This window comes from Salmo trutta, chromosome 10 (assembly GCF_901001165.1).
Source record: "Salmo trutta chromosome 10, fSalTru1.1, whole genome shotgun sequence".
NCBI classification, from domain to species: Eukaryota; Metazoa; Chordata; class Actinopteri; order Salmoniformes; family Salmonidae; genus Salmo; species Salmo trutta.
In genome coordinates this window covers 36,306,724-36,324,938 of record NC_042966.1, presented here as the reverse complement: position 1 = coordinate 36,324,938, position 18,215 = coordinate 36,306,724, and the positions used below count along the sequence as shown (strand labels likewise).

General features: G+C 42.9%; 1 protein-coding gene across 1 annotated transcript in view; it reads right to left on the bottom strand.

The window, feature by feature from the left end:
- The window catches only part of LOC115201671 (syntaxin-binding protein 4), a 56,906-nt gene extending 39,189 nt beyond the window's left edge, over nucleotides 1-17,717 (bottom strand). The window contains exons 1-7 of the mRNA XM_029765494.1: nucleotides 17,503-17,717; nucleotides 12,045-12,177; nucleotides 11,463-11,569; nucleotides 10,800-11,103; nucleotides 7,297-7,369; nucleotides 2,717-2,814; nucleotides 2,164-2,260 (exon numbers count right to left, since the gene is read on the bottom strand). Coding sequence (XP_029621354.1) covers nucleotides 2,164-2,260; nucleotides 2,717-2,814; nucleotides 7,297-7,369; nucleotides 10,800-11,103; nucleotides 11,463-11,569; nucleotides 12,045-12,089 — 724 coding nt within the window. The 5' untranslated portion in view covers nucleotides 12,090-12,177; nucleotides 17,503-17,717. The remainder of the gene's footprint in view (nucleotides 1-2,163; nucleotides 2,261-2,716; nucleotides 2,815-7,296; nucleotides 7,370-10,799; nucleotides 11,104-11,462; nucleotides 11,570-12,044; nucleotides 12,178-17,502) is intronic.
- Between the last annotated feature and the right edge of the window lie 498 nt (nucleotides 17,718-18,215).

Sequence of the window (18,215 nt, the reverse complement as noted above, 5' to 3'; positions counted from 1 at the left end):
TGATATGAAGGTTTGGCTTGAAAAGGTTTTTTCGCCAGGTCACAGACAGCTGTTGTGTTGTGCACTGAAGTCAATAAGCAAAGGGAAAAGGTGAGAGGAGGAGAGCGAGTAGATAGTTGCGAGAAGGAATTATCTATACAATGAAAAAAGTGATCATGCTGTTTGTATGTAGCTGCTATGAAAGTGAACTGTGTTCGCATGTGATTAGGGATGTATTCATTCCACCGATTCTGTTGAAAAATGTTTCTTAAACGGAAGCAAACAGAATGAAACAGGGCCTGAATTTGTCCAATAGAAACGTTTGCAACTGTTGGACTAATGATTAGCCCTTTGATCAGATAGATGCAGGCAAGAGTGTGTAAGGAGGCATTGAATGTGTCGCTGTCTTTCACCTTGATTACTTTAATGTCTCTCGGCCTGCGCACCTACGTTGTGAACTTGCATTCATAGGCTAGGTTATAGAAACCTCATGATGGGTGCAGGGAAACCTTGAGCTGGGTGAATGTCATATGAACGTAATAGAAATAAGGCCATGCTCATACATAAAATAAATCATCCTCATCTTAAAGGGCACCGACCACTGAAATAAGTTAGCTATCATCTAACATGTTCAGGGAATGCATGATGGATATTTTTGATGTGCAACATGTCAAAATAGGATCCAGAATGATCAGATATAATGTTGGCCCTTTAGAGATTAATTTGCCTACATGTTTTTGTGCATACTGGCCTAGGGCCTAGGGTATTTGCTACATAATTTAGGCCTACCACCTGTGAAAGTTAGAACTCAAAACACACTAGCTAGATTGCTCACTGTAAATATGATATTGTTGCTAGATAGAAATGCAATTGATCTAACAGTAAATGTAATGTCCTATAAAAATCTTCCATTTGTAGGCCTATGTAGGCTCTTGATGTAGGCTATTCACCGCAAATGGTGCTCTCGGCTCCGTTCTGCTAGCGTATCATCTCAATTATATACTCCATTTTTAAAGTGGTGTTACATCCTCTATATTGATAGTTGAGGAATAATTGTTTTACTCAGATAAGTATGAAACTCTCCTCTTTTTTAACAACAGTAACAGTAGTTCTTTTAAAAACTCTCTTTCCCGGAATTACATTTCAAAATGTTGCTCAACTGTCAGTATGCTTGTGCTTGTCAGAATGCATCACAGAATGCATCACTCCCTTCACTCTGTGTGCAAAGGGGGGAGAGGGAACGAGAGCCAGCATTCACTCTGTGTGTAAAGGGGGGAGAGGGAACGAGAGCCAGCATTCACTCTGTGTGCAAAGGGGGGAGAGGGACCGAGAGCCAGCATTCACTCTGTGTGCAAAGGGGGGAGAGGGAACGAGAGCCAGCATTCACTCTGTGTGCAAAGGGGGGTGAGGGACCGAGAGCCAGCATTCACTCTGTGTGCAAAGGGGGGAGAGGGAACGAGAGCCAGCATTCACTCTGTGTGCAAAGGGGGGAGAGGGAACGAGAGCCAGCACTGAAACAGGGACAGGGCAGATACTTTCATTGCAGGAAGCAGCCTAATGCACATTACTGTTGACCAAATAATGGCTTTAGAACTAAAAAATCTGCAGCAACGCAGTGAAGTCTAATCACCAACATAAGGAAAATTGCTTCGGTAAGATGGCAATGTTGGTCTCGGTCATTTCCGTTTCTTGCCCCAGCTCTAGTTAGTTTTGTTGTCTATCAAATTGTCTTTTATTATTTTATTGCCATGGTGACAGATACACAACATAACAGAAACACTGTAGCCATGTCTGTCGTATTTTAAAATACCTTTGAAAACTGAATTTGAGACATGTTAAGGTCTTCAAATCAGATAAATTAATTTAAAAAAATGTAAGACTTTTGAAGGATGTGCAGACACCCTGTGAATGTGTTTAGGATAAGTATCAGCCATCAGGGTTAAACGTACATTTTCTTGCCCTGGAGGCAGAACTGAGCGGTTTCCACTAGATGGGCCAGCTGCAAAGTCAAAATTGGCTAGATTTTGGTGAAGTGTAGTCTTACCTGCACAGGCCACTGTCAGAGCAGGGTTAGAGTTAGGGTCAGGCAAGATTATGGGGAAGTGTAGTCTTACCTGCACAGGCCACTGTCAGAGCAGGGTTAGAGTTAGGGTCAGGCAAGGTTATGGGGAAGTGTAGTCTTACCTGCATAGGCCACTGTCCCAGCAGGGTCTGTTTGTAGTCTGGCCCTCAACGTCTGTCTCTGTGCCTCTGTAGGATTCAGTCCCAATGCATCCAGAGCCTGGCAACACACACAGAGTTACACACACACCATACCCTTAAATATGACCACACACACAGACTAGTAAACCACACACACACCTAGCGTGACTAAGCATGCTGGATGTGAACACTGCCTATCGATATTGCCATGATGTCGTGGGAGAATGATTGGAGCAGCTCGGACAACGCACAGTGAACACACTGAACACACACGTTGGCTGTATGGTGCAGTGTAATCAGGCCAGAGCACATGACAGGCCAGCAGCAGTAATAGCTTATTGAGCAGTGTCTCTGCAGGGATGAGGCAAAGTCAACACAATCAATACACTGCAATGACCCTAATGTCAAACCACATCCGTACAGCACACACAATTATAAACATTCCCATACACATACTCTAATTCTTAGACACATACATTAAACCATTACACACTGATAAACACACACGCTTTCACATCCACACGCACACACTGACCTGCTCCAGCCTCTCCAGTTTGAGGCGACAGATGGAGCTGAGGGAGCACTTCCTTTGTGGTACGTGACTGCTGACTGGCTGCCATACAGGGGAGGCTTCTGGGTAGAGGGAGACAGACAGGTAACCAAGTGAACCAGTGACTGGGTATAAAAACACATAACGTTGATGTTGTTGTTTATGACAAATGTATTATATTTATTGCATGTACATGTGGAAAAAGAAAAGCTTATAAAATGGAGGAGGAGAGAGAGAAAGAGAGAGGCAGAGACAACGAGAGAGGCAGAGGCAAAGAGAGAGAGGCAGAAAGGCAGAGAGAGAGGCAAAGGCAAAGAGAGAGGCAGAGGCAGAGAGAGAGAGGCAGAGAGGCAGAGAGAAAGACAGAGGCAAAGAGAGAGGCAGAGGCAGAGAGAGAGAGGCAGAGAGGCAGAGAGAGAGACAGAGGCAAAGAGAGAGGCAGAGGCAAAGAGAGAGAGGCAGAGAGGCAGAGAGAGAGGCAGAGGCAAAGAGAGAGGCAGAGGCAAAGAGAGAGAGGCAGAGAGGCAGAGAGAGAGGCAGAGGCAAAGAGAGAGGCAGAGGCAGAGAGAGAGAGAGAGATTTGTCACGTTCTGAGACAAATCATAATTTAAGGTACGTTACACATATTATTCGGAATATCCCCACTTAATGGGAACAATCCCACTTCATGCACAAGTCTGTTACACAAGCATATCTCAATTCAGCCCTTTGTCATTTCAGACAGGTCTAGTCAGAGTGAGAACAGGTGAGGTGTAAACAGACAGGTTCTGGAGAGAGAGATAATTAGAGATGAAAAAACACAGGAAAGAACGGTGGAGGGAAATGATTCTGATGGACGGCTCTGCTTCACTGCAGCCTTCCAATCAAAAAAATCCATCTGTTCAAAAATGCACCAAGTTCACGACAAGAGGATAGACAGAGGCAGTCCTCTGATAGTCCTCTGACAGACAGATACAGATACAGTCCTCTGTAGCTCTGTAGGTAGAGCATGGTGCTTGTAATATAAGGATAGTGGGTTCAATTCCTGGAACCACCTGTATGTAAAATGGATGCAAGCATGACTGTAAGTCACTTTGGATAAAAGCGTTTGCTAAATGGCCTATCATATTATTACAAATTGATATTTTGGAAGTGGTGGATTGAGGTAGTTCAGGTACTTAGTGTAGCTAAGGCAGGTAGTTAATGTATGCAAAACAGTTTTAGGTTTTGTTGACAAACGCAGTAAACATGTAGAAGTAAATGCAGTAAACAGGTAAATGCAGTAAACAGGTAAATGCAGTAAACAGGTAAATGCAGTAAACAGGTAAATGTAGTAAACAGGTAAATGCAGTAAACAGGTAAATGCAGTAAACAGGTAAATGTAGTAAACAGGTAAATGCAGTAAACAGGTAAATGCAGTAAACAGGTAAATGCAGTAAACAGGTAAATGTAGTAAACAGGTAAATGCAGTAAACAGGTAAATGCATTAAACAGGTAAATGTAGTAAACAGGTAAATGTAGTAAACAGGTAAATGTAGTAAACGTGTAGAGGAAAATGCAGTAAACAGGTAAATGCAGTAAACAGGTAAATGCAGTAAACAGGTAAATGCAGTAAACAGGTAAATGTAGTAAACAGGTAAATGTAGTAAACAGGTAAATGCAGTAAACAGGTAAATGCAGTAAACAGGTAAATGTAGTAAACAGGTAAATGTAGTAAACAGGTAAATGCAGTAAACAGGTAAATGCAGTAAACAGGTAAATGCAGTAAACAGGTAAATGTAGTAAACAGGTAAATGCAGTAAACAGGTAAATGCATTAAACAGGTAAATGTAGTAAACAGGTAAATGTAGTAAACAGGTAAATGTAGTAAACGTGTAGAGGAAAATGCAGTAAACAGGTAAATGCAGTAAACAGGTAAATGCAGTAAACAGGTAAATGCATTAAACAGGTAAATGCAGTAAACAGGTAAATGTAGTAAACAGGTAAATGCAGTAAACAGGTAAATGCAGTAAACAGGTAAATGCAGTAAACAGGTAAATGTAGTAAACAGGTAAATGCAGTAAACAGGTAAATGCATTAAACAGGTAAATGCAGTAAACAGGTAAATGAGGTAAACAGGTAAATGCAGTAAACAGGTAAATGCAGTAAACAGGTAAATGCAGTAAACAGGTAAATGCAGTAAACAGGTAAATGCAGTAAACAGGTAAATGCAGTAAACAGGTAAATGCAGTAAACAGGTAAATGCAGTAAACAGGTAAATGCAGTAAACAGGTAAATGCAGTAAACAGGTAAATGCAGTAAACAGGTAAATGTAGTAAACAGGTAAATGCAGTAAACAGGTAAATGCAGTAAACAGGTAAATGCAGTAAACAGGTAAATGCAGTAAACAGGTAAATGTAGTAAACAGGTAAATGCAGTAAACAGGTAAATGCAGTAAACAGGTAAATGCAGTAAACAGGTAAATGCAGTAAACAGGTAAATGCAGTAAACAGGTAAATGTAGTAAACAGGTAAATGCAGTAAACAGGTAAATGCAGTAAACAGGTAAATGCAGTAAACAGGTAAATGCAGTAAACAGGTAAATGCAGTAAACAGGTAAATGTAGTAAACAGGTAAATGCAGTAAACAGGTAAATGCAGTAAACAGGTAAATGCAGTAAACAGGTAAATGCAGTAAACAGGTAAATACAGTAAACAGGTAAATGTAGTAAACAGGTAAATGCAGTAAACAGGTAAATGTAGTAAACAGGTAAATGCAGTAAACGTGTAAATGCAGTAAACAGGTAAATGCAGTAAACAGGTAAATGCAGTAAACAGGTAAATGCAGTAAACAGGTAAATGCAGTAAACAGGTAAATGTAGTAAACAGGTAAATGCAGTAAACAGGTAAATGCAGTAAACAGGTAAATGCAGTAAACAGGTAAATGCAGTAAACAGGTAAATGCAGTAAACAGGTAAATGCAGTAAACGTGTGCACAGGAGTCATATCTGATTATACAGCTGCACCAGCTGAACATTAACATGTTGGGCAACACAGAACATCCAGCATCCAGACAACACCACTCATCATCATTCCAAAGCCGCTCTGAAGAACATTATTCTGACAAGGGATTCCATCCGGAAGATGACAACATGTTATTGGGACAGAGGCAGACAGAATGTCTTGTTTTTGACACCATCAGATCCAAGAATCTCCCACCTGCCTAATTTCCTCCTTCCAGGCTGCATGCCACACCACATCACTACAGCCCCCTCTATACTAATCTGAGCTCAGGTTCCCAAATGGCTCCATATTCCCTATATAGTGCATTACTTTTGACCAGGGCCCTTATGGCCTACTATAGACCAGGGTTTCCCAAACTCGGTCCAGGAGCCCCCCCGGGTGCACGTTTTTGCCCTAGCACTACACAGCTGATTCAAATATTCAAAGCTTGATGATGAGTTGGTTATTTGAATCAGCTGAGTAGTGCTAGGACAAAAACCAAAACGTGCACCCAGGAGGGGCCCCAGGACCGAGTTTGGGAAGCGCTGCTATAGGCGACAGCATATTGTAATGTAGAGCAGAGTAGAATAATAATTTCCCAGCCAGCTTAGAACAACAACAGAACAAATACACACAAAAGCACAGAACAGTTGAGAACACTGAACCCTGGAACCCACACAGAGACACACATGGATCGATGAGTAAGGTGCATGACAAGACGTCATGCTCTAACTGGTTTCAAAAGTAGGTTTCAAATATATGTCACATCATTACTGGGGATGGTTGTTGGCCTGACTCACTCGTTTGCCTCAAATCAAATCAAATTGTATTAGTCACATGTGCCGAATACAACAGGTGTAGTTACAGTGAAATGCTTACTTACAAGCCCCTAACCAACAGTGCAGTTTAAAAAAATACAGATAAGAATAAGAGATAAAAATAACAAGTAATTAAAGAGCAGCAGTAAAAAAATAACAATATATACAGGGGGGTGCCGGTACAGAGTCAATGTGCGGGGGCACCGGTTAGTTGAGGTAATATGTACATGTAGGTACAGTTTGCCTGTACTCACAGACTGAGTTTTTGACATGGCTCTTTCCTCTGGAGAGAGATAAGGGCTAAAAAGGCACACTCTCATTTAACTGGTATCTCTTCTTTACGACCTGCTGTGATCTGTTTCCACGTAGATTCCACCTACAGGTATGCGTCCCAAAATGGCACCTTATTCCATGTAGATAGCACACTACTTTAAACCAGAGGCCAATGGGCCCTGATCAAAAGAAGTGCACTACATAGGAATTAGGGTGTCATTTGTGATGCATTCTAATTGTAGGTGTATCCGAGGGCAGGACTGGAACATGTCCTAAAGCAATTGGACACGATGTTCAGAAATGTACATCAACAACAACTCACTACACCACTTTCTGGTCTGGCTGTTTTCAGAAATGTCAGTGTAGTTATATTAGCCCAGAGGCCAAGGTGAAGGGAAGGGAAGAAGAATGAGAGAGAGGCTGAGATAGAGAGAGAGAAAAAAAATTAAAGGGGGAAAGAGAGGAAAAACCGAGACAGAGATATAGAAAGATAGAGAAATAGACAGGTTTCTCACCAGGCTTGGCGTCTGTGGTGCTGGGACTCTGAGGAGGGGAGGAGACGCACATCTGTTCTGTCCTCATTCGCACCTGCAGGACACAACCACATTACCACCACATTGCCACACCACCACATTACCACACCACCACATTACCACACCACCACATTACCACCACATTACCACACCACCACATTACCACACCGCCACATTACCACCACATTACCACCGCATTACCACATTACCACCACACCACCACCACATTACCACCACCACATTACCACCACATTACCACCACATTACCACCACACCACCACATTACCACCACACCACACAACCAATGTTCCCTCAAATTTTTTTAGGCTCTAGGAAAATGTCAGGTCTGCTGAGCGCAAACTTGAACGATGTGAAAATTGGATGCAATTTCCATCGCGTGTTTACTGTGAACACTGAGGCTGTACCCGCTTTAAGTTGCAGGGCTTGACATTAACCTGTTTATCCACTTGTCCTTTAGACAAGGAGGTGACTGAAAATGTTGTTGACTTGTTTGATACAAGAAACCACTTTACAAAATAAAATGCATTATTATTCCCATACCATTACTACAGAGAATCAGACTAATTATGCTACACTCTGCCTATAGGTTACTTAGCTTACTCTAGCCAAGTTATAGATCAGTTTATTTTCAGCGAACTTAACATGTGTAAATATTTGTATGAACATAACAAGATTCAACAACTGAGACATAAACTGAACAAGTTCCACAGACATGTGACTAACAGAAATGGAATAATGTGTCCCTGAACAAAGGGGGGGTCAAAATCAAAAGTAACAGTCAGTATCTGGTGTGGCCACCAGCTGCATTAAGTACGGCAGTGCATCTCCTCCTCATGGACTGCACCAGATTTGCCAGTTCTTGCTGTGAGATATTACCCAAATCTTCCACCAAGGCACCTGCAAGTTCCCGGACATTTCTGGGGGGAATGGCCCTAGCCCTCACCCTCCAATCCAACAGGTCTCAGATGTGCTCAATGGGATTGAGATTCGTGCTTTTCGCTGGCCATGGCAGAACACTGACATTCCCGTCTTACAGGAAATCACGCACAGAACGAGCAGTTGCATTGTCATGCTGGTGGGTCATGTTAGGATGAGCCTGCGGGAAGGGTACCACATGAGGGAGGAGGATGTCTTCCCTGTAACGCACAGCGTTGAGATTGCCTGCAATGACAACAAGCTCAGTCTGATGATGCTGTGACACACCGCCCCACACCATGACGGACCCTCCACCTCCAAATCAATCCCGCTCCAGAGTACAGGCCTCGGTGTAACGCTCATTCCTTTGTCAATAAACGCAAATCCGAATCCATCACCCCTGGTGAGACAAAACCGCAACTCGTCAATGAAGAGCACTTCTTGCCAGTCCTGTCTGGTCCAGCGACGGTGGGTTTGTGCCCATAGGCAACGTTGTTGCCGGTGATGTCTGGTGAGGACCTGCCTTACAACAGGCCTACAAGCCCTCAGTCCAACCTCTCTCAGCCTATTGCAGACAGTCGGAGCACTAATGGAGGGATTGTGCGTTCCTGGTGTAACTCGGGCAGTTGTTGTTGCCATCCTGTACCTGTCCCCAAGGTGTGATGTTCGGATGTACCGATCCTGTGCAGGTGTTGTTACATGTGGTCTGCCACTGCGAGGACGATCAGCTGTCCGTCCTGTCTCCCTGTAGTGCTGTCTTAGGCGTCTCACAGTACGGACATTGCAATTTATTGCCCTGGCCACATCTGCAGTCCTCATGCCTCCTTGCAGCATGCCTAAGGCACGTTCACGCAGATGAGCAGGGACTCTGGGCATCTTTCTTTTGGTATTTTTCATAGTCAGTAGAAAGGCTTCTTTAGTGTCCTACGTTTTCATAACTGTCACCTTAATTGCCTACCGTCTGTAAGCTGTTAGTGTCTTAACGACCGTTCCACAGGTGCATGTTCATTCATTGTTTATGGTTCATTGAACAAGCTTGGGAAACAGTGTATAAACCCTTTACAATGAAGATCTGTGAAGTTATTTGGATTTTTACGAATTATCTTTGAAAGACGGGGTCCTGAAAAAGATATGTTTATTTTTTTGCTGAGTTTACAACATTAACCAATTAAAAACATTACTGTAGCAATGAGGTTTGTGCTGTAAGCTATAGGCCCAACACATTATCACCGCATATTGGTTTTGCTTGAATTACACTGCCAATGCATTGTTGTTCGGGCCATTTTTTTACAATTATATTTCTACATTTGAGGTAGTCAATATGATCACACGGGTAATAGAACCGTTGTTGTATTGTGAGGCATAGCTGAGTGAGCATACATTTAAATAATTGTATTTATTTATTTTACTGGGCTGATGGTGCCTGCATGTGATGGTCAGTCTCAGTGGAGGGAGAGAGCAGCAGACTGAGGGTCAATCTCTAAACATCCCTTCGCTCTCACTTTCCTCCGCTGACACTGACCAAAAAGGGACACCATCTTCCAGCTGATGGCGAAACTCGAGTCGCACCGCATTATTTCTGCCTCATGCACAAATTCATGTTGTTACTCCTATGAACAGAAAGTGAAATATTCCTTGATATTAAAAAAGACCCAAGCTGCTAATAATAATAATAAGTCTATAGCTACTTTCCTCCTCATTCATTACTGCTGCAGTGCTTGTAGCGCTGAGTGGAAATAGGAAGAACGTGCATTTTATGGCTTATAAAAGTGTTGAATACAAAGTGTTGACAGTGCTGTGTAAGAACTTAAACAGGAAGTCACTCATAAAAACAGCAGCTCTTTGCTGTATTCGCTGACAGTGTCTCTCTAGTCATAGTTTTAGACGTTGAAATCTGCAGCTTTCTTTTATTCCTGCTACGTTACTGCAGACAGGGATCTGAGTCATCCGAAAGGCCAGCGGTAGGCCTATAGTGCACTTTTTTGTACAACAAAATTTGTACCTTTAGACAAATTAAATAGTTCAAAATGGCAACAGTTGGCCTACCCCGCGCACGGCAGCTGAATCAGGTGCACCTACTGCCAACAGCCTGAGACTAATAAAAATAGGAACACAAGGCTTTATCATTGGTTTGTTTTTACTAAAATGTTTGGCAATCGACTAGGAAAGCCTTGGAGATCAACTAGGAAAGCCTTGGAGATCGACTAGGAAAGCCTTGGAGATCAACTAGGAAAGCCTTGGAGATCAACTAGGAAAGCCTTGGAGATCAACTAGGAAAGCCTTGGAGATCAACTAGGAAAGCCTTGGAGATCGACAAGTCAATCGTGATCGACCGGTTGGTGACCACTGCTCTATAACGTTGAGTGAAGTTCAATCTCCTACTTCTCGCTGTGGCGTACGCGTGCAGCTTAGAGGGAACGTTACACACACCACATCCCACCACCACACCAACTATTAATACCATAAGGAGGAATAACCATATTCACAGAAAACCCTGTGGGGGTGTGTATGTGCGTGTGTGCATTTGTCCCTGCGTTAAAGTCCCAAACCTGGCTGAGGTTGACAGAAGGCAGGGTCTCACTGGCGGGGTTGAGGGTGGAGGTGATCTTGGGCACCACCAGGGGAGCTCCAGGGAGGGCTGCAGGGAGCGTGGTTCTCCTGTGCTGGAGCAGTGACCGAGGGGGAGGCAGGGCCCCCAGCACAGCCAGGGTCCCTCTCCTGGTGGGGGGCACTGAGGAGGCTCCACTGTCTGCGCCCTGTGGGATGAAAGGACTCTGGGGGCCACTGCTGGAGGAAGCAGAACTGGTGGAAGACCTGTGTCGCATAAACGCTATCTCCACCGTAGGGTCTGGTCTGGAGAAGGACAGACAGAAGGGAGAATTGAGAATGGATTGGACTACTTTGAATCTAGTTAATAGACTGCGTCCCAAATGGCACCCTATTCCCTATATAGTGCACTATTTTTGACAAGGGCCCATAGGGATCAAGTCAAAGGTAGTGCACTATTGAATAGGCTGCCATTTGAACGCAGTCTACGTTATAGTTCACACGATTCCTTCAGAGATTGTTCTGGACACATTACAGTAGAGATGGATGTGTTTACTCTTCTACTACTGTCTGTTTATACAGGAACCTTGAAAACAAGATGGTGGACCTCAGGAGGTTTATCCTGTCAATACATATTCAAGTGAAGTCATAAAGGTGCGCCCCACCTGAGTTTGGTGCGTGTCAGGATACTTCTAGCCTCCTCATAGGTTACTCCGATTAACGACTCCTTATTAATCGACACCAGCTGGTCTCCTGGCTGTAGTCTGCCGTCCTGTCATATAAAACACAAACTAGATCAAGGGTCAAGGGTCATGGTTTCATTGTAATATGATAACAATATGGTCGATATCAGTTAAATACAGGTCAAGAATATCTTTAGGTCATTAATTACAGGTAGAGAATATCTTTAGGTCATTAGGCTTTAGTTATTGTATTAGTTAAATACAGGTAGAGAAAACAGAGCCTTGCAAAAGTATTCATCCCCCTTGGCGTTTTTCCTATTTTGTTTCATTACAACCTGTAATTTAAATTGATTTTATTTGGATTTCATGTAATGGACATACACAAAAAAGTCAAAATTGGTGAAAAAATGACTTGTTTAAAAAAATTCTAAAAAATAAAAAACATTAGGCTATAGTTATTTTATGCCTTAACTAAAATCTCACACTTTATTATTTATTCACACAAAACCCTTGTGTAACCCCTGATTCCCCCAGTATCAGAAGGTAAACATAGTGACCAGTCACCCTCTGGCAGTCTCCTCCAGGCACTATTTCCTGAATCAACACCATTGGTCCCTCGGCTCGGTTAGCTCCTCCCTTGATGATGAGTCCCAGGCCTGTTCCCTTTGAGATGCATATCAACTGAATGATGCTGTCACTAGGGAGAGAGAGAGACATAATGAGGTGGAAACTGAGCTGCACTTCCTAACCTCCTGCCAAATGTAAGAGCATATTAGATACACCTATTTCCCTCAGATTAAACAAACCCAATTTTGATAAACTCCCATATCTACTGGGTGAAATACCACAGTGTGCCATCACAGCAGCAAGATTTGTGACCTGTTGCCACAAGAAAAGGTAAACCAGTGAAGAACAAACACCAATGTAAATACAACCCATATTTATGTTTATTTATTTTACCTTTTGTACTTTAACTATTTGCACACAATATGACATTTGAAATGTCTATTATTTTGGAACTTCTGTGAGTGTTAATTTGTAAATTTTTATTGTTTATTTCACTTTTGTTTATTATCTACTTCACTTGCTTTGGCAATGTTCACATATGTTTCTCATGCCAATAAAGCCCTTAAATTGAAATTGAGACAGAGACAGAGAGAGAGAGAGAGAGAGAGAGAGAAAAAAAAAATCAGAAAGACACTGTAGGGAGGTGGCAGAAATGAGAGACAATAGTTCAGACTAACACACCGACTGTAGTCATGACTAAATAAAATAACAGAAATAGGACAGCACTCCGGTAAATAAACTTAAATTGACATTTATTGCCGCACGAAAGTTTGGGGTATAAGCCCTTCTTCAGCATTCAAGGCAATGACAATGAATGTCACAACAACCTCACAGGTGGGCATAATTCAAAAAATTCCCAGTCAGTATTGGCCCAATCAAGAGATCCCAGCAGAGAGGGCTGTGGGGGAAACATGACAATCTAATAAAGATACATAGACAATCAATACAATTACATTGTGATGTCATTACCAAAGTGTTTGGCCTATTGATAACACTACAAACAACAACAATAAGAACATTCCTCATTAAGGCCTGCTGGGGCAAGAGTTCCCAACCGTCTATACATTATGTCTCTCTGTGGAGAAGTCATTCATCCCCATCTCCTCCCCTACGTGGCGCCTTCACCAATTCAGTGCCTATACAACGCAAGGCACTTAGTTCATGACTATGGCTTTTGAAATGTCTGGCAACAGGTGATTTTTCATTGTGGTTGCCAGTGGAGCTCTTATGCTCACATATCCTCGTCTTAAGTTCACGTTTGGTCTGACCCACATAATAAAGGTTACAGGAACACATAACGATATACAACACATTTTTTGTGTTACATGTTATTCCACCTGGAACCTTTATCATCTCACCTGAATGGGGATGGATAAGAGAGTTCCCTCTGATCATAGCAGGGATATTGCCTTCAGGAATGAGTCATGAAAAACAATGCTTTTTTCTTAGGCAAATCTGACCTTACTAAACAATCCCATAAATTTGAGGGTCTCATAGGAAAACTCTCTTATCCACCTCGGGGTGATTCAAATGCTTTACCAAACCTGGGGTCACGGTGTAATATGTGGTTAGTACAAAGTGGCGACCCGTTGCCTTGATGACAGCTTTGCACACTCTTGGCATTCTCTCAAACAGCTTCACCTGGAATGCTTTTCCAACAGTCTTGAAGTAGTTCCCACATATGCTGAGCACTTGTTGGCTGCTTTTCCTTCACTCTGTGGTCCAACTCATCCCAAACCATCTCAATTGGGTTGAGGTTGGGTGATTGTGGAGGCCAGGTCATCTGATGCACCACTCCATCGCTCTCCTTCTTGATCACATAGCCCTTTCACAGCCTGGAGGTGTGTTGGGTCATTGTCCTGTTGAAAAGCAAATTATATTCCGACTAAGCACAAACCAAATGGGATGGCGTAACGCTGCAGAATGCTGTGGTAGCCATGCTGGTTAAGTGTGCCTTGAATTATAAAGAAATTACTGACAGTGTCACCAGCAAAGCACCCCCACATCATCAAACCTCCTCCTCCATGCTTCATGGTGGGAACCACACATGCGGAGATCATCCACTGTACGTCTCACAAAGACATGGCGGTTGGAACCAAAAATCTCAAATTTGGACTCGTCAGAACAAAGGACAGATTTCCACCCGTAAAATATCCATTGCTAGTGTTTCTTGGCCCAAGCAAGTCTCTTCTTCTTATTGGTGTCCTTTTGTAGTGTTTTTTTTTTGCAGAAATTTGACCATGAAGGCCTGATTCACACAGTCTCCACTGAACAGTTGATTTTGAGATGTGTCTGTTACTTGAACTCTGTGGAGCATTTAATTGGGCTGCAATCTGAGGTGCAGTTAACTGTACTGAACGTATCCTCTGCAGCAGAGGAAACTCTGGGTCTTCCTTTCCTGTGGTGGTCCTCATGAGAGCCAGTTTCATCATAGTGCATGATGGTTTTTGCGACTACACTTGAAGTATTGACTGACCTTCATGTCTTAAAGTAATGATGGACTGTCATTTCTCTTTGCTTATTTGAGCTGTTCTTGCCATAATATGGACTTGGTCTTCTACCAAATAGGGTTATCTTCTGTATACCACCCCAACGTTGTCACAACACAACTGATTGGCTCAAATGCGTTGAGGAAAGAAATTCTACAAATTTACTTTTAACAAGGCACACCTGTTAACTGAAATGAATTCCAACAGTGTGCAAAGCTGTCATTAAGGCAAAGGGTGGCTACTTTTAAGAATCTAAAATATATTTACTACATGATTCCATATGTGTTATTTCATAGTTCTGATGTAGAAAATAGTAAAAATATAGAAAAACCCTAGAATGAGTAGGTGTGTCAAAACTTTTGATAAATTAGAGTCACAAATGCGCCTAATGCGAAAGGAGTTGGCTATATGGTGAACTATTTTTTAATAATGGTGTATGATAACTGCTGAAATTAAGAAAAGTATTTATACCTCAGTGTGCAAGCCATTGTGATCTTAATGACAGGTAATGACATAATGACAGGTAATGACATCATAATGACATAATGTAGTTGTATTGTGCGTCTACATACAGTATCTTTATTTGATTGTGATGTCTCCCCCCCAGCTCCCTCTGCTGGGATCTCTTGATGGGGACAGTACTGACTGGGAATTTAGAATTATTTAGAAACGCGTACGGCCCAGTACATCACTGGGGTAGGCCTGATCACCGACAACAATGAGACAGCCTATAGGGAGGAGATCAGAGACCTGGCCGGGTGGTGGCAGAATAACAAGCTATCCCTCAACGTAACCAAGACTAAGGAGATGATTGTGGACTACAGGGAAAGGAGGACCGAGCACCCCCCCCCCCCAATCTCATTGACGGGGCTGTAATTGAGCAGGTTGAAAGTATCAAGTTCCTTGGTGTCCACATCACCATCAAACTAGAATGCTCCAAACACACCAAGACAGTCGTGAAGAGGTCACCACAAAGCCTATTCCCCCACAGGAGACTGAAAAGATTTGGCATTGGTCCTCAGATCCTCAAAAAGTTCTACAGCATCCTGACTGGTTGCATCACATCCTGGTACGGCAACTGCTCGGCCTCCGACCCAGTACATCACTGGAGCTAAGCTGCCTGCCATCCAGGATCTCTATACCAGGCGTGTTAGAGGAAGGCCCTAAAAGTTGTCGAAGACTCCAGCCACCCCAGTCATAGACTGTTCTCTCCGCAAACGCATGGCTAGCGGTACTGGAGCGCCAAGTCTAGGACCAAAACGCTTCTCAACAGCTTTTACCCCCAGAAAGTAGCAGCAAAGGGGTTGGTGGGTGGGGGGTGGCAGAACACAATGCAAATAGGGAGACTCCTGAACAGGTAATCAAATGGCTACCCGCACCATTTGCATTGTGTCCTGCCACCCCCCACCCACCAATCCCTCTGCTGCTACTTTCTGGGGGACTCCTGAACAGGTAATCAAATGGCTACCCGCACTATTTGCATTGTGTCCTGCCACCCCCCACACACCAATCCCTCTGCTGCTACTTTCTGTTTATCATATATACATAGTAACTTTAACAATACCTACATGTACAGTTGAAGTCGGAAGTTTACATACACCTTAGCCAAATTCATTTAAACTCAGTTTTTCACAATTCCTGACATTTAATCCTAGTAAAAATTACCTGTCTTAGGTCAGTTAGGATCACCACTTTATTTTAAGAATGTGAAATGTCAGAATAATAGCATAAGAATGATTCATTTCAGATTTTGTTTCTTTCATCATATTCCCAGTGGGTCAGAAGTTTACATACACTCAATTAGTATTTGGTAGCATTGCCTTTAAATTGTTTAACTTGGGTCAAACGTTTTGGGTAGCCTTCCTCGAGCTTCCCACAATAAGTTGGGTGAATTGTGGCCCATTCCTCCTGACAGAGCTGGTGTAACTGAGTCAGGTTTGTAGGCCTCCTTGCTCGCACACACTTTTTCAGTTCTGCCCACAAATGTTCTATGGGATTGAGGTCAGGGCTTTGTGATGGCCACTCCAATACCTTGACTTTGTTGTCCTTAAGCCATTTTGCCACAACTTTGTAAGTATGCTTGGGGTCATTGTCCATTTGTAAGACCCATTTGTGACCAAGCTTTAACTTCCTGACTGATGTCTTGAGATGTTGCTTCAATACATCCACATAATTTTCCAGCCTCATGATGCCATCTATTTTGTGAAGTGCACCAGTCCCTCCTGCAGCAAAGCACCCCCCCAAAACATGAATCTGCCACCCCCGTGCTTCACGGTTGGGATGGTGTTCTTCGGCTTGCAAGCCTCCCCCTTTTCCCTCCAAACATAACGATGGTCAATATGGCCAAATAGTTCTATTTTTGTTTCATCAGACCAGAGGACATTTCTCCAAAAAGTACGATCTTTGTCCCCATGTGCAGTTACAAACCGTAGTCTGTCTTTTTTATGGCGGTTTTGGAGCAGTGGCTTCTTCCTTGCTGAGCGGCCTTTCAGGTTATGTCGATATAGTACTCGTTTTACCCTGGATATAGATACTTTTGTACCCGTTTCCTCCAGCATCTTCACGAGGTCCTTTGCTGTTGTTCTGGGATTGATTTGCACTTTTCGCACCAAAGTACGTTCATCTCTAGGAGACAGAACGCGTCTCCTTCCTGAGCGGTATGACGGCTGCGTGGTCCCATGGTGTTTATACTTGCGTACTATTGTTTGTACAGATGAACGTGGTACCTTTAGGCATTTGGAAATTGCTCCCAAGGATGAACCAGACTTGTGGAGGTCTACAATTTTACTTTTTTCTAGGTCTTGGTTGATTTCTTTTGATTTTCCCATGATGTCAAGCAAAGAGGCACTGAGTATGAAGGTACATATACACACATATATATATATATATATACACACACACACACACACACACACACATATAGACTGTCCTTCAAATGTCTGGTTCAATTTCAGAATGTCACTTACTTGAAGACGGGCTGTGTAGGGGCTGTGTTCGGGTTAGACGTATAGGGGGGCCCAGTGGTATAGGGAGGTCCTGTGACCCCCTCTTTAGGACTGAAGAGCTGGCTGGTGGGACTGGTAGATCTGGAGGAGGAAGAGGAGGAGGCCGTGTCTGTCTTGCCTCCTGGAGAGAAAGAGAGAATTATTATTCTAAAATCAACACCCCAATTAGAATTTGGACCAAAATATTTAACAGCGTAATCCCACCAATAGCTATTTACGGAAGTGAGGTTTGGGGGCCTCTCTTCAAAGTGGACATCCAATTGAAGCCCTACATGCAGAATTATGTTGTAAAATTCTACAAGTCCAAAGAAATACACCAACTAATGCATGTAGGGCAGAATTAGGGCTTCCCAGCGTTAATGAAAATACCAAAAACTATAATTAAAATTGTGTCTACGGTTGCAAAGGGTTGGCAACTCTCCGCTAAATTTCCGGAAATTTTCCATGGGTAGGTAAGCCCGGGAATTTGGGGAATTTTGCTTAAATTCATAAAAAAAAAGTTTACCTTTTTTGTGGGATACACATAAGGCAATTCTAGGTCTTGTGGCATATTTTGGATAAACTATCCCCAATTCAATGGAACTGCAACCCTCTGCATGCACAGTGCATGTGCAGTGCACTCTGAAGATCTTGCACACTGTGAAGAGTCAACTCATTTAATTAAAGTTCAATTC